The 23,693-nt window shown below is 42.4% G+C and overlaps 1 protein-coding gene across 10 annotated transcripts in view; it reads left to right on the top strand.

Moving 5' to 3' along the window:
- The window catches only part of LOC117671601 (phosphofurin acidic cluster sorting protein 2-like), a 164,662-nt gene that overhangs the window by 135,872 nt on the left and 5,097 nt on the right, over positions 1-23,693 (top strand). For 4 of the 10 annotated variants that reach the window (XM_034427587.3, XM_087887884.1, XM_087887871.1 and 1 more), the window contains 16 exons: positions 444-535; positions 1,713-1,793; positions 3,227-3,286; positions 7,549-7,700; positions 10,424-10,517; positions 11,022-11,093; positions 13,503-13,630; positions 14,177-14,309; positions 14,675-14,779; positions 15,294-15,400; positions 15,757-15,911; positions 16,186-16,296; positions 16,420-16,522; positions 20,302-20,334; positions 20,979-21,021; positions 21,455-21,497. In XM_034427587.3, coding sequence (XP_034283478.1) covers positions 444-535; positions 1,713-1,793; positions 3,227-3,286; positions 7,549-7,700; positions 10,424-10,517; positions 11,022-11,093; positions 13,503-13,630; positions 14,177-14,309; positions 14,675-14,779; positions 15,294-15,400; positions 15,757-15,911; positions 16,186-16,296; positions 16,420-16,522; positions 20,302-20,334; positions 20,979-21,021; positions 21,455-21,497 — 1,512 coding nt within the window. The remainder of the gene's footprint in view (positions 1-443; positions 536-1,712; positions 1,794-3,226; positions 3,287-7,548; positions 7,701-10,423; positions 10,518-11,021; positions 11,094-13,502; positions 13,631-14,176; positions 14,310-14,674; positions 14,780-15,293; positions 15,401-15,756; positions 15,912-16,185; positions 16,297-16,419; positions 16,523-20,301; positions 20,335-20,978; positions 21,022-21,454; positions 21,498-23,693) is intronic. The other 6 variants (XM_034427588.3, XM_087887888.1, XM_034427589.3 and 3 more) reach the window with 5 other exon arrangements.

Here is a 23,693-nt window from a genome sequence, read left to right as displayed (position 1 = left end):
ATGAGATTAAATTGTAGATCACATTTACTTTTTAGATATAGGGTTATTCTAGACCTTGAGGCATAATCCCCCAGTTTAATTCATCATTCACACATAGAAGAGATCAGAGATCTTTTCCATTAAAGAGCATATAAAATCCTTACAGCTATTATATGTAATGTTAAATATAATATCAGTTCAGTATGTTTTGAAGAAATGTATGTTTTAGTGATGTTTAATAAAAACACCTCAGGTTGTAATGGGATTATAACTTTCAAAATTTGTTCCCTTCTGAGATGAATTGGCATTATGTTCTGTTGTGCTTTATCACTCTTCTCATGAACCTTGCAGTTACTTCCTTCCATTAGCTTGTAGCCTTCCATTAGAAAATCTAGTGCCTTATTGCTGTATTTTCTTCCATTCTTCTGTATCAGTTCATAAGTGGCCATCTTTTTCCCTTCTAGATCGCTCTCCAGATATTGATAACTATTCTGAAGAAGAGGATGACAGCTTTTCCTCTGAGCAGGAAGCCAGTGATGATGCAGTACAGGGCCAGGTACTTATCTACCTATTTGCCTTTCTACAACCTTTGCTATAAGACATGAGTTCAAAAGCTGGGTATTTTTCAAGTGTATTTGAGTTACAAAAGCCTCAGTCCTTGACGATGATAAGACTTGGTCAACAAGATTGATTACCCACTCTTATTAAAAGAGATTAGGAAGAGTATATCTTTTTTGAGTCACCCTTCCAGCTGTCAAGGAAGAGGTATATTTTAGTGCTAAGTACCAGGTATCCATTGCTAGTCTCTTTCCTCCCACTTGAGCAGCTAATCTGTACCCAGTTTATAGAATGGTTTAGGGGAGGGAGAGGGAGAGGGAGAGAATACAATTGATTAAAAGGATGTTTAGTAGATGGTAAAGTGCAAGAGAGCCCCAAACTGACAATTGAGATGCAATGGAATTTTGTCCTGCAATTAAAACACATGTAATAAGTGATTAAGGTTTTTTCCTCCTTCACTTACCAGAAAAGCAGGGTTTTTTCACTGTGGATGGATGTTTATGGGAGAAACAAAAGCTACCCTGTTTCCTCTAAAGTAGATATCTCCTGATAATAAGCCCAGTCAGGCTTTTGAATGCATGTGCTTAAATACCCCTCTCCCGAAAATAAACCCTCCCAAAAAATAAGCCCTCCCCAAAAATATTTAAACGCATGCGCAGTCGGTCCCTGCCATTTCCTCTGGTTAGGATTAGGGAGACAGAGCTGGAAATCAGGTAAGATGGCAAGAGGAGCCCTGTCTTACTCCATGCCCCAAAATTATAAGACCTCCCTGAAAATAAGGCCAAGCACTTATTTCAGGGTTCAAAAAAATATAAGACAGGGTCTTATTTTCAGGGAAACACGGTATTAAGAGAGAAAAACAGATTACTAGCAACAGTGTTAAATCTATTGAGATATTTATCAGAGAACAACCAATAAGTATCTGGAAATAAAATAGTTTTAATGGATCGTACACATTCTTTTGACCCAAAATAAGCCGACTTTTAAAACATACCTTCTGAGAAGATTTCCCCATCTCAACTTTCTATTCACTGATCATCAGCCATGTAATCTCTATTTGTTGCTCTCCAAAACTCTCTAATAAATATCCAAGGAATCACAAAGTTCATTTAACAGCCCCCCCTCCCTCGAAACCAGATGGTCATGACAGTGTATTGCCCTCTCTTTCTATTCAGGATTTATATGACGAAGAGGACGAAATGAGGAAGCCAAAGAAAGCCAGGCGGAAAATGATCCGAACTACATCAATGACCCGAGTAAAGTCAGCCCTTTTTTCCTGGGGGGTGGATTTCTGTGGGCTTTAGCTGGGATCAGGAATAAAGGCACTCCATAATAAACCATGATTGCAAGTCCCACTTCACTTTTCCCCTTTCTTCGCACAAGGGAATATAGGTGCCATCCATAAATAAATTCAGAGAGAGTGAGAGAGAATTTCATGTAGTCTTCCATCAGCATAGATTGCAGGGTTAGGTGTGTTACAGACTTCTTTCTGGATTCAGATACTTTTTTTTTTTTTTTTTTGAATATAGTGATATTTTCTGGAAATATCACTATTATATGAATATAATATATGAAAGCTAGTTATATGTGTTCAGGATATTCAAATGCATTTAGAATAAAATAGAATAACAGAGTTGGAAGGGACCTTGGAGGTCTTCTAGTCCAACCCCCTGCCCAGGCAGGAAACCCTACACCACTTCAGACAAATGGTTATCCAATATCTTAAAAATGTCCAGTGTTGGAGCATTCACAACTTCTGCAGGCAAGTTGTTCCACTTATTAATTGTTCTAACTGTCAGGAAATTTCTCCTTAGTTCTAAGTTGCTTCTCATCTGCATTTCATCTGATATTACTTAAAACTATCACATGGAAGATGGGATTGCTTTGTTTCATAATACAGGATAAGAAATAATGGGTTTAAATTACAAGGAAGTAGATTTCAATTGGACATCAGGAAAAATGTCTTAATGGTAAGGGCTATTCGACATGGGAGTAGACTGCCTCCAAAAGTGGTGGACTTCATTGAAGATGTTTACATTTATGTTGGATGAGAAGTCATTATGGTCAATTCCTATAGAAGTAGAGGTTGGACTAGATGAGCAAGGTTCCTTCCAATTCTACAGTTCTGTGAGTCCGTGAATATGTGTTGTAACATGCATAAGAGCAGTAACTTCCAAATAGGAAGCTGTTGGGATGAAAAGGCCGTACCTAAGAGGCATTCACATTCAGCAAATGGGAGCAACAGCTGGAATTCCCCCATTCCAGCACAGTGACTCCAACTACCATTTAACTATTTAAATAAATAAATAAATACCAATCTTTCCTTTTTCATCTTAAGTTCTGCTGCTGCTGCTGCTGCTCCTGATTAAATCCACAAATGATTAGGCAAATGAAGGGAAGATGGTGACCATCTCTGCCTTTAGAATCAGTAGAGGTTAGCTTCTGAGAAAGAAGCTGACACTGATGCTGCTATTCACAAAGGATTGCTCATCCTCTCCCTTTGGAAACTTGGGCTGCTGATAGACTGTTTTGGCTTCTGTGTTTGGACAATGTTTTAGTACTGCTGGGGAGGAAATGGCAAGGTGGGCCAATTACAGAATGTGTTGTAGTCCAGCTAGAGGGAGGTAGCAAAGGAAGACTTTTCCTCTATTACTAAATCTGTTTCCTCTCAACTTTTTTCGTATTTTAGCAACCAAACTTCAAGCAGAAATTTGTTGCCTTGCTGAAGAGGTTTAAAGTGACAGATGAGGTAAGGAAATTGATTTCAGATAGATGCGGAGGCAAACTATTTTCCGTCTTCACTCAATATTTTTTGAACATTTTTACAGAATATTTTAAAAGGGGAAAAATCATAAACCTAAAGAAGATTTTATTTTATTTATTTATTTTATTTTATTTATTTGATTTATATACCGTCCTACTCCCGAAGGACTCAGGGCGGTGAACAGCCAAACAGTAAAAATACATAGATACAAAATTTAAAAAACAAAGTAAAATCGAATTAAACAATTTGGCCCAGACAAATTAAAACACCCCAGTCATTTAAAACCGATTAAAATTTGCATAATTAAAAAGAGGGAAAAGATTAGGCCAGGCCCGCCTGGTGGAATAAAAAGGTCTTAAGAGCGCGGCGGAAGGTGCGCAGATCCGGGATGAAAGGGAAAAGCACAAAGCAAGCAAATAAGAGATTTACGTCCATCATAAGATTAATTAAATCATACTTGATCTTAGCCAGAAGGCTGAGAAGTGAATATTAGTGTCAGTGATAAGCACAATATGAAATATAACTTAAAGTGAAACATTATACTCTAATCCATTACTTAAATAACATGTTATGTTAAGAGAAACCCAAATTTTGGATAGGGCCCAAGCCTGTAAGTAGAATCTAAATAAAATAAATGCTCTCCATCTTATAGTCAATTCTGTGGCAGATTCATTTTTTTCCAAGACATTTTTATTTATTTATTAAATTTCTATCTCACTGAGTGATTCTGGGCAATTTATATCAAAAATGTAAAAGGTTATTTTAGACTGATATACCACTACAACATAATTTGCTATTCTAGTGAATGAATTGTATGTATGTCTCAGAGCAGAGCATTAAGTATCTTAGCAACTGTTAGCATGGACAAAGCTAGTTTGATATAGTTTGTAGAAATATAGTTTAGTCATATTTAGTAGAAATTATCCTGCAATTAATTTCTTGTAGGAGTATCTGCTGCAGAAACTGTAACTGGCACTCTTATGACCAAGGTGCTTGCATGGCCACACCAGAAATGCAGTAGAAACCCACCAAAGATATCTCTGCATTTGCTCGCTCTAATTCAATGTACTTCCATTGCATCAAATGCAGCAGCCAGTGCAGTAGGCTGGGAGAAGCCTGTGGTCTTCAGATGCTGCAGACTGCAGCTCCCATCTTTAATCATGATGATGGGTGCTGAGACAAGTTGGAATCTGATGTGTTCTGGAGGGCCACAGATTTCTCCATCCCTTTCTGAATATACTGTAAGGATTTTTCAGGGCACTAGTTTCTACTTCATTCTTCGTGCACAAGAGGATTAAGCCTCCTCCCATCCTTGAAGGATGCTACATTGAAATAACATTGTTATTTCCACTTACGGTTCTCTCCCCCCTCCCCAGGTTAATACTTTTTTCTGTCTTCATTTAACATTCACAGCTTGCCGCAACAGTAATAGAAATCAGTGCCATCAACATGCTGTTTTAATGACTTCTCCTGCAAACGCCCCCCTAAAATTGGATGCAAACCACCCAATAGCCAAAGTGCTACTCCTTATTATATTACTTATTATCTTTTCTGTTTTGGTTCCTGTGCTGGCCTTAAATCATCAAAACTTGAAGGGTTTGATTGACTAAAAATGTTGACATGTGGGTGGGGGCAGCCCCTCCCCCCTGCATTTTATTGTTTCATAACAGCTGGCAGCACTGGGTATGGGTTGCAACCCAGGAAAGGGAAAGCATACAGCGAAATCTGGTTCTGAGTTACTTAAAAGTGCTCCTTTGATCCCAGAGCATTAGGAGACACGCTCTATGTACACTATATACACTATCTCAGGAGAGTAGAAATACATTCTCAACCAGAATTATTTGGTTGTTAGTGATTCTGTAATTTGGCTTTAATTAATTTAGTTTTCCCTGATGCTGCAGAGCGTAAAGCAAATCCTCTGCTTTGGTCATCGAGATAAAACTTTGATCCTGTAGGACTTAATGTCCAAGTTTTTCAGGAGGAGGGAGCACTCCTTTTCCCCAACCTGATGGCCTGGTTTAAGCTTCTGCATACAATCACTCACTTTCTCGCCATGTCTCTATTTTATGAATACTTCCACTGTGGAGTGCTAGGCAGAGGATGTTGAGCTGGGTAGCTTTGGAGAGGCTCCTTCAGGATCAGAGATGTTTTATTGTATAGCATAAAGCAGGGGTCTCCAACCTTGGCAACTTTAAGCCTGGAGGACTTCAACTCCTAGAATTCCCCAGATGGCTAAGGAATTCTGGGAGTTGAAGTCCTCCAGGCTTAAAGTTGGCAAGGTTGGAGACCCCTGGCATAAAGGCTTGTGCTTAGCCACTGTGGGATTGATCAATAACACTTTCAAAATATAGAGAATGTCAAAAACATTTCTAAGATTAATGCACTTAGGGAAAAACTATTTCTTCCTTTTTCTTTAAGAGCTTCTAGAGAGCTATAGTTATGTTAGACTTTTTCAGCAAAACCAACAAAGAATTCTGTGGCACTTTAAAGATTTTTCTCATGAGCTTTTATAAATCATAGTCCACTACATTAGTTGCTCTGCAGAGGCCTGTTCCCATTTCTGCCGTAATTTCCCAAACGTGTAAAAAAAAATCTATCCCTTCATAAGCGACTCGCTATAGCTTCTGAATGATCAGGAAACTAAGTTGTGGTTTCTGGCCCACAGTCTTTTAAAAATTGTTTATTCCTGCTTTATGATTATTAATTTGAGAAACTCAAAAAGTATTCAGATGACTCTGAAATTAAGTACATGCACTCTCTCTCTGTCTCTTTTTCTCCAACACACATTCATCTCTTAACTACCATACCCTCAAGTGACATAGGATAAATGAATCATTACTTGTGATGGATAAATATATGTAAGCCCTGAATTGCCAAATAGGCTATAAATGATGGAAGTGTCTTTTACAAAAGGTGCTTTTTCCAAGAGGCACATGCGCAGATCGTCCATGATGATGTCCAGGCGGGTGGGCAGAGCCTCCCGCCACCATTACTACCGGTTAGCAAGAACCGGACCAAACCGGGAGCAACCCACCACTGTTCTCATCCAAGATGTTTCAAAGAAAAACAAGAAAGTCCAGTTGCCTCTTGGAAAAAGCGCCTTTGGGACAACCATGACCTGGATAATTGAGAACCCCCATAGACATGAAGGAAGTGTCTTCTATATAAGTCCAGAAATTCTCCTTTATCAAATAAAGAGGCATACCCATTTGTGATGAAGCTGTGTATGGTCCTCTTCATCTGTTAAAGGAGGTACTAATTTTGGATCAGGTGGTACATTCTTAAAGATCCATCTCATGCTGGGCACCCTTTTTTTGAACTGTTACCATCTGGCAGACGGTACAGGACAATAAAAACAAGGGCAAATAGGCTGAAAAACAGCTTCTATCCCAGAGCAGTAACTATACTGAATTCTACTGCATAGTGTAATATTAATGCAGTATCAGGGGTTTCCATTCAGTTGTATAGAATGTATAGGATGTGTGTTTTTGTTTTATTTTTTATAGTTTTCTTATGTATGATGTACACTGAAGATGGCATTTAATTCCGTTGTACAAGGTGCAATGACAATAAACTAAACTAAACTAAAACTAAACATTTGGTAGGATGGTCCTTATGATACGGTTTTCCATATTGAGAATTGGGGTAAGATTGAGTTTAGTTGGCTTTTGTTACTGCTGTCCTTCCTCAGAAAAGGAATATAGCGTCATAAAGCACAAGAATGCAATAGTGTTGCCCTTCCTAATACTATTCAGATTGTTAGGTTAGTGTGGTGTTTGTAACCTGTTTTATGAGGTAAAGTTCTCCTTCCTCAAACAAAAGAATAAGCCTCTGAATGGCTTTTGTTGACAATATAGATCTTTGCTGATGTTGTTTTCTATTGGACTTTGCTTACTTAATTTCATTCTTAGGAATGCTTAAATGTATTTTCTTTTTGTAATAAATATTAACGTTCTGTTTTTCCCCATGTGTTTTTGAGACACATCAAGGCTATAATGTTGTTATCAAAACCTGAATACACGCCAATTTTTTTTAAAAAAATGACTTCATAGTGGTCAATTTCAGCAGCTCAGATATATATATAGTTGTATTTACCCTAGTGCATCAGCAAGGAGAATTTTAATTTTGGGTATGGTTTTTTATATGTAATAAAAACGGGGGGAAAAGAAACCATGAAAGAACGGATGAAATTAGTACCTTTATGTTGCTGTATCATTTTATTCTCCACCTTGGTTTGGGATCTCCAGGTTTTGGATTCTGACCCAGTGGATCAGACCCAAGAAGTGGAGGAAGACCTGGGTCTGCTCTATGACAGCCTTGAGGAATGCAACAACAGTGACAGCGGCCCTGAGATTGAAGATAATGAAAGTGTTCATAGCACTCCTAAACCAACTTTGAGGTAAGAGCTCAGATGAAAAGCCACTGAGTCTGGCTTGATGAACTGTGGCAGGAAGTATTTGTCCTGCAAAGCTTTCCTTTGGATTTCAGCCTCTCAACATTGTCTCCGCAATTCAAGTAACTCCATGCTCAGCCAGGAATCCTTTGCACGTCTACTCCAAAGCAAGCCCCAGTTGAGTTCACTGAGGCTCAGTCCCAGAGAGCCCATATTTGGGACGGCAGCCCTGACTTTCCTTCCACCTCAGTGCAGCTGGGCTGACGACTTGCAAGAACACAGTTTCTGCATTTTGTGATTCATTTGCTGGGAAAGGGAAGACTTGGGATCATAAAGTAATTTGGTGATAGATGGGGATAGCTTGAGGCTGACCTTAAATGTGACAGGCTAATAAAAGAGCCTTGCGTAAGCCACAACAGACCAGCAGGGATTGATGAAGTAGCCAAGCTTCCCTGGGGCAATTATGCTGAGTCTGCCTTGCAAATGATGAGGTAAAAGAAAAGAGAGAGACGGGAGGGGGGTGGGGTGAATTTTGTATTTTAGTGCTTGCCTGAGGAAGCGGTGGACTATCTCTTTCAGTGTTTTCACATGGTTTTTCTTTCACGGGGACAGGCTTCCAATGTTATTAATCTTTAGGAGGATTTAATGGTAATCTGAGAGATAGAACAGTTAATCTGTATCACTTAGTTCTGAAAATCTCACTATTGGGAAAAGTGCAGTGGACAATCAGAGCATAAATGAAATTGAATATTGTCTTACTGAAAAGGATAAACAGACTTACCTGACCAGGTGTTTTACAGATGGGTTCAACTGTAATTCTGATGCTTGGGAATTATGGTCTACCACACTCAAGAGGACAACGTTCAATTTTTATTTGTTTTCTGGTAGACAGAACTATGGGGGAATATCTGACTGGTTGGTTAGAAAGTAGAAAACGGGGCTATTACTACCTTGGAGCTTCTCCAGTGGTAACATGCCTGTTTCTCCCAAGGCAGCAAATATTTTAGAAAAGGTTCTCCTCCTTCCTGAAGATCATATCTGCACAACTTCCTGTAAATTTGTTTCATTAATGGTGGATAAATAGTTAGGAATGTTCTTATCTGTATCACATTTGAAGCATAGATAATAGAGGTGCATAATGCACATCTCAAATCTCCAGGAAAATGGTCTTGTCTCCCTCCTTTTCCATTGAGAAAAATTCTCTGTTCAGTCCATTTAGTGATACAGTAATGCCTTTTTATAAGCCACAGGATTGGGCTTGTTGGTATTTGAGATGACACTTTTAAGACAATATCCATCAGAAATCTATTTGCCCAGATGTTTCCATCTTTGAAGAACTGTCAGTCTGATCTGTGTGAGTTAATGTTAGGGTAGTTAGAAGCACATGGGAATTGTCAGTCTGATCTGTTTGAGTTAATGTTAGGGTAGTTAGAAGCACATGGGAATTGCCAGTTGATGCCACTTCTCCTGAGTCCTTCGGGAGGAGGGCGGTATATAAATCTAATAAAATAAACAAATTAATTAGCTTTCTTTTGTTTTACCCTAAGTTTGGTCTCTCAGTAGAGCTTTCCTTGAGGTTATGGTCCTTTGTAGGTATTCCCTGACATATGCATAGTATTGTAGAGGAGTTATGGAGGCATGCATGCATATAAATATTCACATCCCATTAGTTTTTATTTTTATTTATGTATTTATCACATTTTGGAACTGCCATCCCCATCACAGAGAGACTCTGGGCAGTTTACAGTAAATTATTAAAACATAGAAGCAATATATAAAGGTTAAAATGTAAAAGGAGACAAGTTCTTTGCAAATGACTTTTGCAAGGAACTTGTCTCCTTTTACATTTTAACCTTTATTTATTTAACCTGTGTATGTATAATGTGAAATTAATCTGAAAAAAAAAATCTTAGCTCGTTTGGATGATTCCACCTTGTGTAAGCAGTACCTTACTAGACACTTTATAGTGCTCCTTTTCATATACTAGAAATGCAAGATCTTTACACAGAATCATGTAATCTGAGTTCTTGCCAGTAGATTTGAGTAAACATCCATATCTCCAAACTCTTATTTATCTTCTGATAGAAATAATGCAACTCAATCTTACCAAAACCCAGCAATACATTTTAATGCTGAACAATAGCCAGGAGGTAGACCAATCTGCAATGTAGATCTTATCCTTTAGTTGTGCTGTTGGTGCATATCTTTACAAAATAAAGTTGCAAGCTTGAGCCAAAGCAGACTCGCTTAGTTTCTCTTCCAATGAGAGAAATCATAGGAAGGTAACAAGGAGTTTCCTTTCAGTTTTGCATTTGATTTCCCCCCCATCCCCCAGCCATTTCAATCCGAACAATAGGTTTGAACAATAGCTGTCCTCTTTCTTCTGCAGATTCAGTTACTTGAAGCGAGAATCTAGTTGGTTGGGGAGAATATACTTGTTCTAGCTGGAAGTAGAAGTGCTTTGCTCTATTTTATTCCTTCTCTGTTGAAAGTGACACTTCAAAACCCCTTTGCTCACAAGGATCGGCCCTCCCTCCCTTCCAACTATCTTTTTGTGTTGCTGAAAGACCAGGGCTTTGGTGATGGGTTTGCTTGTGGTGCTCCATGGGGATAGAGAATGGGGTGGAATTCAAGCTTGGGTTATGGTGACTTCACTTCTCCCTCATTTCTCTTTCTGTCTGTCTGTCTGTCTCTCTGTCTGTCTGTCTGTCTGTCTGTTTCTTCTGCAGGCGCTTCTTTGAGGGCGTCTCTCACTCTGGTTCCCAGACTGAGATCAGCAGTCTGCACAGCCAAAAAGGGCAGGAGCGAGAGTCGGGCAGCCCTGTGAGTTGTTACTCCTTCCTTCTTTCCTTCCTTCCTTCCTTCCTTCCTTCCTTCCTTCCTTCCTTCCTTCCTTCCTTCCTTCTTTTTCTTCCTTCCCCCGACTTTCCAGTTTGCCCATCCAGAAACTCTGTGCTTTAATAACAGTTCCTGCTACATGCATTTGCTTTTCTTTCTTCTGTCTTTCCTTAATGAGCTTCCTTCTGTCCAATTTAGAAGAAGTAGGATAGGAGCAAGCCAACCAGACTTACTTAGCTGGGCCCCCAGGGTTCCTGCAGTGAGCAAATGAAAGGGAGGGTGGCTATTTTCCTCTACAACCTCTTCTGTTTCCAATATTCTGGACAATGAGAAAGCACAATGTATTTTGATGTGTGCCTGTTCTTCCTATGTCTGGAATAGCCCTGCTTCTGCACCTTTCCTAAGATTTCATGGCTCCAAAGTTGTCACTACTCATCCATTTTCTTCTTCCCTCCCCCATGCCTGCTTGCTCTCTGCCCACTCTCCTAGGGAGAAGCAGAGAAGTGGAAAGTGGGTATCCCACGCACCCAAGATGAGGCTGCTGTGGAAAATGCAGCTATGGTGAGTCCTCTCCTTTCCTGGCGGTTTTATGAAGTTTCTGCCACCCTCCCATCTGATCTGGCAGTTTATCCAAAAGAGCAAATGGTTGACTTCATGTTGCTCATCTGATCCCGGTTGTCAATGGCCATCGGTTTGACACTTATTCTGGGCAAACGATAGCTATTCCATTGGGAACAGGACAGTCTTTGGGTCCAGATTTCCAAATATTGTACAGTTGAGTGTTCCTAAGATAAAACAAACCTGCCATCTCTTCTGCTGCAGGGATTCTGGGATGGTTGGCACTCGCTCCGCAGATGTGCCCAACCTTTGCCAGTTACTCATGGGGCCCTGCCACATATGGTCCCACAGCAGCAGTGCTTTTTTTGCTTTGACCCATCAAACTCATTAGCTCACAACAAAGAGATGCTTTCTCTGGGTGATTTGTTATATTGTTTCTCATGAGCACCCATGTGTATGGGGAGTAGACAAACTATTTGGAGAATTATTCGAGCAGTAAATCTTTCATCAACTAAGCATTTGTAAGTGGTTGGTCTGAGCATCTTCCTGCTTCAGTCTGGTCTAATGTCTGTGTGAGCAGCAACTTTAGAGGTGGTGGGAGAAAATGACTCAAAGAGCCCTTGAGATACATTGGCAATGTTTGGGGAAATTCTAGCATTAATCTTTATCAGTGCTAGATACACTACCCTGTTTTCCCCAGAATAAGGCATCCCCTGATAATAAGCCCTATCAGGCTTTTGAGTGCGTGGCAATAAGGCGAAGTGCTTATTTCAGGGTTCAAAAAAATAAGGGTCTTATTTTCGGGGAAACACGGTAGTCATCCATTCTGTATATTCTGGGTACTACTCCCAATACTACATTCACATGAAGAACAGTACCCTGTGCTTTCTTCTACTCTATAAACATCCACAGTCTTTGTGGGTACTGAAACATTTGGCACTCTTGCTGGCATTTCTACATACTGGAGTAGTGGTGGATTGAATGAAGGGAATTTAGGAAGCACCATGGTGAAGGGAGTTTTGAAAACACAATGGTTATACATAGCTCTGTTTGGTTGATACTTTGTTCTCAAGGGCTACATTCTGCTGGCCAGTTCAGTTGTTGATTCATCCCACCATCTCAATGCACAGTGGAATCACATATTCTTTATTTGTACAGGTAGTCCTTGACTTATGACCATTTGCTTAATGATGGTTTGAATTAAAGATGGTTTTGGAAAGGTTGCAGTGTGACCTGTAAAGCACTTTTCCGACCATTGCAAAATATTACACTACCAGTCGCTTGATAGTGATCTGGCTTCTTGGCATCCAGTTTGCACTTACAAGCAATCATATGACTGCCATTTACAGTCTTGTCTGCAGGCTTCCCCAGAAAGTCAGTGTGGGAAAGCTTGCAAGCCTGTCGAGAGGACTCTTTCTCATCTCCGAAGACCAGCTGAAAGAGCTCCCTGCCAAAGGATTTCAGCTCCATGGTTGCTTGGATTGTTGAAATCCACATTCAAATCCAAAGGGAGACTCTATTGAAATCCAAGCAGACATGGAGTTGAAATCCTTTGGCAGGGAGTTCTTTCAGCCAGCCCCAGAGACAAAGGGAACCAAAATCCAAGTAGGGATTTCAGCCCCTGAGCAGAGAGGCAGCGCAGTAAAGTAAGGAGCACAGGGTGCCCCCAAGTGAGGAAGGCCTTGAGAGACATGGTAAAGTTGCATGTGAGTGTCTCCTCTGCTCAGGGGCTGAAAATCCTGCTTGAATTTTGGAAGGAGGATTTTCAGTTCCTGAGCAGAGAGGTGCCAGGCCTTCCAAGGTCTCCCCCCCCCCACCCCCTGAGGCACCGGGCGCTCCTTATATGGGATTCCCTCTGCTTTATGATCTGTGAGTTTGCTTAACGACCTCAGTCGGGAATGCCAGAATTGTGGTCATTGAGTGAAGCAGTCATGTGACATCTCATTTTAACAACCGCTTTGCTCAACAACTAAGATTCCGGTTACAGTTGTGGTTGTAAGTCAAGGACTACCTGCAGCTTTGCAGGCACAGTCGAGGATTTTCTCCCCACCTTCTAGAATCATGTAAATTAAATTTGGCTCTTTTTTGAAAGTATGGAACAACTCATAATTCAACCCTCCTGTTAGCCTTCTTTCTGCTTCTGTCTGTTTGGCTGGGGCGAGCTACAGAGATGGCCGTAATGATGTAGCAGTGGGGCTAGAAATGGGCATTAGTGAATTGAGGTGTAGGAAGAGGTTGAAGAAAAAAGCTTGCCAGTGGGTAAGAGGCATGCCAATCAAGCCATTCCATTTGACAATCTTCTGGGGCTCCAAAGCAAAACACACCCACAAACAAACTTTCCAATGCTTTCTGTGCATCATCATTTCTTTGGTTATTGGGCATGTTGGAAATATAATAACCACATGATCTCAGGAGCTGGAGGCAAACGATTCCTGTCCAGGAGGAGCAGCTGAGACGGTGTTGAAGGAGAGCAGCATGGACAGGCTTGCCCAACTGAGCAATGTTAGCAAGCCGGAGTTCCCAGCCACTGTTTCCCCCAGGTAAGAAAGGCCCCATCTTCAATGGGAAGATGATCTTGCATAGGTAGAAGCTATGTTGGCCATGCAGATGAGGTTTTTAGAGTATAAAAAAGGTCGTCGTCCCCCCCCCCCTCCCGGGGCCAATATTCAGGTAGAAACTATAAGTCTGCTGTGGCTCAGGCATGGATTCTTGGCCTAAGATTTCGTGAGGTAATCGAATCAGTAAATTCTTCAAAAACCTAAGATGTTTTCCCAGATATCCTTTCAACCCTAAATTGGCATAGCATATAAATAATCAGAGCATAGGTGGTGGTACACTTGGTCGATTTTTATAGACTTTGACAAACAGTTTTTGTTTTACAATGTCCAATTAATCTCTGTTGCAAGTATGAATTTCTTAGCCTCCCCTTCCCCTCTTCAGTCTCTATCTTTGGGTCTCGTTGATGACTTAGAAGCTCTGGCCACTCATGGCATTTGCTCAGTAGCGCAGCAAGGACTTTCTCTGGGCATCTGAGGCCTGGCTACCCTCCCCCAACCTGTGCTGATAACCTGCTGTTTGTCTTTCAGCAAAGCTGAGAACAAGCAGCTCTGGCGACCTCGCAGTATGTCTGTCAAGGATCGACAAAACTCCAAGAGCCACAGTGACCGAACCGGTAGCCTGGACAGTGAGGGCTCCCCAGATTCCCGGCAGAACAGCCAGGTTAGGCAGTGGTGAGCGGGATGAGAGGGGAGGGAGAGAGAAATGCCTTAAATGGGGAATGGAGAAACAAAATCAAAGCAATAGAGACATTTGCAACTTTCCCCAGACAGCCAAAGTCTCTCCTACCTTTATGGTCTTTGATGATGCAGGGATTGGAACTGTCCTGAACACAGTTGTTCCAAAAGTGCTTTTTTTCCAAGAGGCAATTGAACTTTCTGGTTTTTCTTTGAAGTGAAACGTCTTCAAAAAACTCCCAGAAAGTCCAGTTGCCTCTTGAAAAAGCACCTTTGGGACAACCATGACCTGGATGACTGAGAATCTCAATAGACATTTGTCCTGAACATGGCTTTCCTTTGCTGCTGCAGGTGCCCCGGAAATCTGTGTATGATCAGCTCAACCAGATCCTAGTCTCAGACGAGCAGCTGCCTGAGAGCATCATCCTGGTGAACATCACAGAGTGGCAAGGCCAGGTGAGGAAGCCCTGAAGGCAGTGATTGCACGAGGGTTGCATTTAACTAAACCCTCTGCTCTGAAAGTGAAGGGAAACTTGTGAAAAGCAGGTTTCACAGAGCACATTGGCCAAAAAAAAAAAAAGGGGGCAGGAGGGGCGAAGCATTTAAAACAATTACATGTACATTAAAACAATTAAATCTACAGAGGAGTACACCAGATCAGATGTATAAATAACTCTGCAGATTAATGAATTATATGGTATCAAATGAGTATGAGTAAGGCAGTGTAATAATCTAAACATGCTGACTATTCACATAAATTCAATATGACCTTCCTTGTCACAATTTTGCCTTGAAAAGCATCATACCAGATTTAAAGTTAAATCCCAAATAAGTCCTTCTTGTTAGCTCAGGAACAGATCTCCTGCCATTCAAACCACAGAGCCAGGAATAGGAGGAGAACTTTGAGACCGGAGATGTTGCATATTTGTTTTAGCTGCTTTCCCCTATGTTTCTTGTTTTATGTTGGCAGTACCTGTGTGATCAGCTCCAAGAACACAAGCAACCCATGGTCTCCACCTGCTCCATGGCAGATGTGCAGGCTGCCTTCAACACAATTGTTTCTCGCATTCAGAGATAGTGAGTATAGTCAGCCGAGGCCATGGTTCTGGACTGGTTTCCCAAGTTAATCATGTGCCTGAGAACTTTGGTACTTGGTTATGTGGACCATGAAGCCACCCTGGTTGTAGCTTCAGAGATGGGAATTCCTTTTCATTTGGTCCAGCTTTCCACGGCCCATTGCTTTCCAAGGCAATGATGCATAGCTTCCCATTATCTCCAACTGAAAGATTGTTGGCTAGTTAGGAAGGCTAGGAGCTTCCAATGGGGGGGGGGAGTTAAACTAGAGGGAGTGCTGGCTGTAGGTAATTGGGGGGGGGGGTGTTGGTGTTGCTCTCCTGGATCTGCAGCCTCTCAGAATTTCTCTTCCTCCGCAGCTGTAACTGTAACTCCCACATGCCTCCCCCAGTGAAAGTGGCTGTGGCAGGGGACCAGAGCTACCTGAGTATCGTCCTGCGCTTTTTTGTGGAGCAGCTAGCCAGCAAGACTCCTGATTGGCTGAACTACCTCCGTTTTCTTGTGGTGCCCTTGGGTAAGAGTCTTGCCCGCTGGCGCCAGTTCTGAAAAGCTGTGGCATATTCTAAACCAGGGGAGCCTGCCTTCCTTTTTGTTAGCATGCACAAGCAGCTATGCCAACCAGGAAAAGAAAACATGGGCTAGAGAAATGTGGAGGTGAGGCAATTCGCTATTCATGTATGTTTGCTCAGACCTTTGGCTCACCTTTGTAAGGAGGGGATGAGGAAATTACCTTGTTTATGTCCTCCGCTTTTTCTTCCCTTTGTTTAAATGCTCTGTATCCTTCCCAGGCTCTCACCCCCTGGCCAAGTACCTTGGTTCAGTTGATAATAGATACAGCACTCTGTTTCTGGATGCGGCCTGGAGAGAGCTCTTTAGCAGAGTTGAAGCCCCTAGTGCAGGTAAGAGCTAGAATTGGCTGTAGCAATGCAGACCAGTAGTGGGATATCTGATCTAAGGAGCCATTGGGCCTCACTGGTGTTGTGTGTGCCTCCTCCCAATCCCCTCTCTCCATCTCTTTCCAGATACTGTGGACATCTCTGGCCGGGTTGCTCAGTTCATTACAGGTGCCAATGTATCTCACCAGCTACCCATTTCAGAGGCCATGTTGACCTACAAACAGAAGAGGTAGGACAGCTTGCAGTCTTCCTTCCTTTCATCTCTCCGTCCTTTCACTCTCTTACAGGCCTCAACTCAGTAACAGAATTACTTATTTGAACCCACACAACCTGGAGCCCATCTCTTGTGGTGCATGGCTGCATCCCCATATTTCTTGGTGTGTGGGAGGGTGGTATGCTGGGCTGGGCAGTGAGGCCTGATAAGAGGAGGAAGACTGTAGTTTGTTTTCTGCCATGTTGAGATAGGACACACGCAAAACATACTGTAGTGAATGCTCTAAAATAGGCCTTCTATGTTTTTTAAAAACAGAATAATCTCTGTGATGCTTCCAAACCAGAAAAAAACTGTACATGCCTATATGTGTGACACAGCTCTTACCTACTTGACGTTGTTGGCCTACCCATTATGTCCTGATATCTCCCTGCCTCCCACCCACCACCCACCCCCAATATCATCCTTCTGGGAGTACCAGGCAATTGTTGCCTGTACTTTATATGATCTCTTTTCCATGTGTTTCCAGGGAACATGACCAGGTTTTGCTGTGTGATCTTCATACAGTTCTTAAAGGAGAGGGCAGCCGGGAGAAAGCAGAATAGATGGGCAGTTTTTTCTGCTCTTGCCCCAGGATAAAGCCTGGTCTGAATAGTCATTTTGGGAATTGCAAGTGCTGTTTGTATCCTTCCTCCCGCCACAGTTCAAGTGTGTGGGGTACATCAGGCCCCACTGTTCTCTGCTTTTCCCTGCAGCCAAGGGAGACTGACTCATAGTATGTACACTTTGTATGTCCACTTTGCTGCACTCAGAGGGTGGGGGGAGGCTTCTGGGGAAGTTGGGAAAGGACTCTGTTTTTTGCTGGGATATTCCTGAAGCTCTGTCCTCCCCAAGCAGACTTGTTACTGAATTGGAGGCATGGTGAAAATGTGATGTTTTCATTTTTATAAGCCATTTTAAACACTATTTTAAAAAAAGTTGCATGTCTCAAAGCAAAGCACCGGCTTTCAAAATCATCTTTATTTCCAAGGATGCATTCAGCTTCCACATAGGTCCCACAAATGTTTTCACAGACCAGCAATGCAGGCCTTTATTTTAGTTTTGCCCAGCAAAAAGGCAGATGTCCTGGGAGGCTAGAAAGGGTAGCAACCTCACCAGTTTGAAGTGATGTTTTCTATCTGACAGATTCTCTGTAACAATTTTCCCTCAAACGTCCCACCAGTCTCCAGATGCTGAGGATACCTTGCTCTAAATTAACCTCTGCCGATTTGCTCTGAGGAGCAACTCTGTGCTAAAGCCCCACAGATGGAACAGCATGTGCCAGGAAATGAAACCTTGGCACTGTGGCACTGTGAGAGGATGGGGAGAAGGGTGGGGCAGGGCTGTAGGTCATAAAGAACTGACTTAGTTATCTGGACACATGAAAGGTGTGAGTACAAGGACTGTGATGAGGTGGCTTCCTGCCCCCATTGCCATGTACAGGACTTGTCTTTCGGTATTGCTTTGTAGGCATTCACAGTGGTGGCTTCTTCCCAGAACACCTGGACTGCATGTAGGTGATGCATCTTCAGTTAGCTTGCCACCCACAGGCTGAAGCATAACACACACATGCATTCCCCAGAATGACTACGTTGCTTGTTGTTGTGTAAATAGATCTAGATATGCCAGCATTAAAAATCAGCCTGGAGTTGAGCAAGTTATTGGCATTGCAGAATCTGCAGTTACTGTGAAGAAGGAAGGGACCCTTGGAGAGCCCAAGAATGGGTCATTGAAATTTAGCTATGAGCTGTCAGTTTATACGATACCATTTTTTATTATAGAAAGCAACAAAAGAGGTGCTTTAAGCTTCTAGTAGACTTCAATGCACCTATTTTACTTTAAAAAAAAAAAAAGGCTATTAAAATTCCCTCTGACGTTGTCACTCTATGTCCCCGATGGCTTTAACTGTCAAAGATTTTTGCAGGTGGGGGGAGATGGTGCTGTGTAGCACCATCAAGGAACTCACTACTCAGATAACTGAAAGCAAAAAAATCAAACTATGGGTAGGAGGACGAGGCCTATATATGTATTTTAAAATATTCTCCATTATTAAAGTACACCGATATTCAAGTCAAAAGCTAAAATGATGAAATGTTGGCATTTTCTAATACTAAGAGGTGCCTAAAGAGCTTTGAATAAATTGTTTCTATATTTCCCCCCCTAAACTTTCTAAAAAGCACAATAGAGTCTTTCCAATACTCCAAAGTACATAGTAGGTGGAGAGAACCTATCTTTGGCCTTAGTATACCATTCTTACATTTGTATTTCTTCTGGTAGTTCTTTGACAACCATTCCTCAGAGAGTGCATATATTCTGTTAACACATCTCACCCAGGGGTGGGTTCTACTTACCTTTACTACGGGTTTGCAATGGGGCTGCGTGTGCGCGCTTGCTTCGCTCACGCATGCACGCACTCTTCTGCGCATGCGCAGAATCATTTTGATGATGTCAGGGTCAGTGGGTGGAGCCTCCAGCTGATTTTACTACCGGTTCTATAGAACTGGTGCGAACCGGGGGCAACCCACCACTGATCTCACCTCATAACGCAGAGCCATAGGGAGACGTAGGGTGGATGTATATTCAGTTAATGTGTGGGGACAGAACCCAGCCAACATCCCAGTTGAGCAGAGAAGGCACTAGTATCTCTCTGGTGAATTGTTTGCAACCCATGGCGTTCCAGATCACTTCAGATACCCTGTTGTTCTGAGGAAAAACAATTAAAAATAATTTAAGAGCAGTGGCAATGATTTGCAGTTTTTTCACGTTTGGTAGCTGAATGGAGAGGACATGAGCATTCATGCCAAATGAAGATGGCTAGATCTGTGAGGGCATCGACACGACAGTCACGCAAAATGAATGGAGAAAGTCTGTAGCAGACGTTGACGTGTCCCTCTTTGGCTGTGGTCTCTGCCAGGCAGTAAACGCATGTGAATGACAAAAAAGGCCTCTCTCAGGCAGTAAACACATTTTTTAAAAAACCATTCTGTTTAATTCACTGGAGGCAATAGGTTTATTTGATGGAAGAGTATGTTTTGGGGATTGGCCTCCTCTTCACTGCTGCTAGTTTGGTATCCTCACTCTTGTTCTCCAGCAAACTCCCCCTCCCCCATTTCTCTTTTTCTCATTCTCTCTTTCCCTGTCTCTCTGTCTCGTTTGAATTCTGCCAGATTTTACATTCTCTCTGCGTTCTGATTGTGGCTTATAACAACTTATCCGAAAAGACCTGGCTTCTGGGCCTCTGGGCTGCTCTCTGGGAAAGGGCAGGCAAATGGGCAGGGTGACAGGGCAGGTGATCCACCCAGGCTGTCCTGTCCAAGGCTCCACCAAATGTGAAGCCAGTGCTGGGACCAATGTTTTGTAGGGCAGCTCTCTCTCTCTTTCTCTGAGACATGTTGTGAGCACCTGCAGCATAAATATTGCAAAGCACGGTAAGTATGTTAAGTGGGAAATGGTTGAAAACATTTGAAATCTTCCTGTTCCTCTTTGTGGAATTTGAGCTATCGTCTGCTGAAAGCTAACCAGAACACCTTGGAAAGGGGGCCTTGGGAAGAAATGCCATGCTCTCTAACCACTAATTCAAGGGCCACGAGGAGTTGCACTGGGCCTCTTCCTTCCACCTTTGAGTACAATATAGCATTGGTGGCCTAGCCTTGCCAAGTGAGATAGGCATTGTGTGTTGTCTCCCAGCGCCAGTGCCTAACTGCTTGTATTCAAGTAGTGCTGACGCCTGTCCCTCTTCTTGGTTTTTGGCACTCAAGGAAAAGAAGCCTCTATTTTGATTTTTATATCAGGTATTGGACTGTGGCTTGCTGCAGTGTTGCCTTTCTCTTCTGTGTCCGTCCGTCTCATCTCTTTGTCTAGGAACAGAATGAGTGCTTCCCCTGCCTGTCTTGCCTGAGGCCAGGCTGCTGGCTGTCCCTGGTTGCATGTGAGAACTCCCGCCTGTGGAAGTCGCAGAGAAGGAAGCTGGCCTGTCTTCCTTCCTCTTGAGTCTCTTCTGCGTTTGTCCCTTTGCCTTCCCATCCATCTTTCCTGCGCACTGTGATCCTGTGCTCAGCATTGGGTTTGCGCGGCGAGGGGGGGGGAGTTTGCTATGCTATGTGAGAGTGAGGGAACCATCCTGCTTCCTTCCCGAGAAAGAGACACCATTGCTTGCCTCTGCAATAGCTGCTTGTTTATTACATCAGGCTTTGGCTGGGGTTGCCTGGCCAAATCCTGGAGTCAGTCCATTTCTCCCAAAGCTGCCCTTTCTGCTTGTGTCCAACGGCACTGCAAGGGGAGGGGGCAGAGCTATTCGAGAGTGGCTGGTAACGTGACCATCAAAGGACGATGGAAGGCAAAGCTTTGGGTGAGCTCCACTTCACAGGTGGCCTTTGCAGGTAGAGGACTCTGCAGGGGCTTGCTATTTGTAATTGCCTCTGTTCCGTTTTTACAGCCCGGATGAGGATTCCTGCCAGAAATTTGTGCCGTTTGTTGGGGTAAGTGCGTTGGAGTGCATCAGCCAGTAATTGCTAAAGCAGTTTTCCAACCTTGGGAACTTTAAAATGTGTGGACTTCAACTTCCAGAATTCCCCAGCTGTTTTCTTTGCTTCTTGAGAGATGCCTGCAGGAGAAATTGGATGTGTGTGCCTTGCATGAAGGGGTCTGTTGCAAGTTGTGTTTTTGTGGTTGTTGTTGTGAAGCTGTGGGTGGGCCCATCAGGGAGGTTCTCAGGGTGTGGCCAAAAAGTCAGATGGCAGACATGATGGTGCACATTAAAAAACAAACAAACAGGCAGCTTCTGTGACTTTTTGAACCCCACACTGCGGACCCCCACTCCCACACACACACCCTCCCAGATCTACCTGTCAGGGTGGTGGAATATTGCCTGTTGCAATTTCTTGGTTTTGAGCAATTTTTCCTCCCACACAGGTGGTGAAAGTGGGACTTGTGGAGCAGTCCTTCAGCACTTCAGGTGAGAGATGGGCACGGGTTGAGAGCTGGGTCCTTGAGGCAGCAACCTTGCTCTGTTTTCACTCCTGTTCTGTGCCCCTGCAGACCAGGGAAAACTTGGGGTAATTATGGGGCAGAGAGCTGAAGTCATGCTATGGCAGCCTGCCTCAACTATAACCTCTCCTGGTTTTTGCACATCACTGAGGCCTAGGCTTTTGAGGAGAACAACAAAAACAGGAGAGGCAAAATGAATCCAGGCCTGGTCATAGAATCATGGCAGTTCTCACATTTGATTGTATTGAAATTTGACTCTCCTCTTTAAACCCACTTGTCCTTTTCAGTGTTTTCCTGGTGCCATTAAGGTTTCAAATTGAGGAGAGTTAGGACCCTTCCCCCTTTGTCCTCACATTCTGTCAGTCTCACTCCTCAACCACCATCCATTTAGTCCAGAAGTCTGGAGGGGAGTTGTTATGGCTGCATATGTTTTTTCATTTGTTTTTTGAATCTGCCGAAAGCTATAGTCACGTTCAGATGACTGAGATTACATCTCTCCTTCATTACTAAACCCATCATATAACACTGAGGATAGACAAGGAGGTTGGGGGAGAAAAATGGAGAGAATAGGCCAGTGTTCCTCAACCTTATTTTTGGGCATTCAAGCAAACATCTGAACGTCAAATGGTTTTGAATGCCCTCCAAGAGAAGCGTTCATCCACACCCAGTTGCGGCATGCAGAAACAGCTTCATGTTTTAATTATTGTACTTTTGTTGCTCTTATTATCCTATGGGTGATGGTTTTACTGTTAAATGGTTTATCAGATTGTTTTTACTGAATATCTCTGAGGTCCTTTGGGATAAAGAGGGTGTTTTGCCAAGTTTCAGGGTAGCCCAGGCAATCGGTTCTTTTAGATCTAGAGACAAGAAACATACCAATGAATAAAGAGGTTTTAAGCTTTATTATTGACTTAAGCAAACAAATTTAAAAGCATAACATAAAAAGCCTATACTATATATTATATAGTATATACCAAGCAAGATGATAGCGGAATCTCTTATAAGCTATCAAGAGATCCTTAATGAAAGCAGATACCCCTCCAAGGTCTGGCCAAATTCCCCAGTACCCAGTGCTAGGCTGTGTGCAGAAGCTTCCAGCTTAAAGGCCAGTATTAGGTCATCATTAAAATCTGGCACCATGACCTCTAAGGTTCTGCTTCTAAGGTCACGAGACCACAAGATCTGACTTTGACCAGGTGGCACATGACTCTGGGATAGGCACTGAAAGTCTGGAACTTTCTTTGCAGCTATGTGAAGACCCCTTCCCCCTCCCCCCTCCTTTATTCAGCAAGAGTGTAAAGCAAATAGGTTAGATCAAAATCAGCTCTAAACTTTTAAACTTTTCCTAATATGAAGGAGAAATCAAAATATGTCACTCAACTCCTCAAAATACAATGGTATTCCTCATTGCCATTACAGAGAGATTCAGTGCTTCTTGTTGTTGTTTTAAAAGAGATTGCCTTATGACTTGTGTGAAATGTATTGGTAGATCAAGAGAAGAGGTATTTCTCTATTGGAGAAAAAGTGTTATTTTCACACATGTCTTTGAGAAGACTCAAAAGGACAAATATGTATTGTTACCGGGTAAAATTAAGTGTCCCTCCCTGCATTCTCCCTCCCTTCTTTCTGATAAGGGAATAGGAATCTAATAATAACACTTGGTAGTTATTGTGGCTCTAGGGCAGAGAGAGGTGCAGCCAATTTATTTGTGCACCACATTTTTTACCAAGAGATTGTGCTGAAAATACTTTATTCAAATATAAATATCACTATGCCAAATGTGTCCAATTACATGGATTCAATTACAGTTCATTTGGAAAATACCAAGTTTAATTAAGCATAAAATAAATCATGTACATTAATCATGTCTAATAATAATAGCACATTCAGTAGTTCGTATCTAGATAGACCAAACAGAAAAAAGACTGAAAAATGAAGCATAGAAAGTGGAAGAACATGGGGGAAGGGCGGGGGGGTTTCAACAAGGAAGAGATTCATTGGAATCCGATGTCCTGAAACCACAGAAGATGCTTCAAGCTAGCTAGTAGACAGCAGGGCAATCAGGAGTCTCAAGACGCAATGCTGTTTTGGTTCCAGATGTGGGAAAAAGCAAACAAATGCCAACACAATGCCATGGTTTCTTTTGCTGAATTGTCTGGGGACA

The sequence above is a fragment of the Pantherophis guttatus genome, chromosome 1 (assembly GCF_059756535.1).
Source record: "Pantherophis guttatus breed Tessera chromosome 1, ASM5975653v1, whole genome shotgun sequence".
Classification (NCBI taxonomy): domain Eukaryota; kingdom Metazoa; phylum Chordata; class Lepidosauria; order Squamata; family Colubridae; genus Pantherophis; species Pantherophis guttatus.
This window is presented reverse-complemented; position numbering and strand designations above follow the sequence as displayed.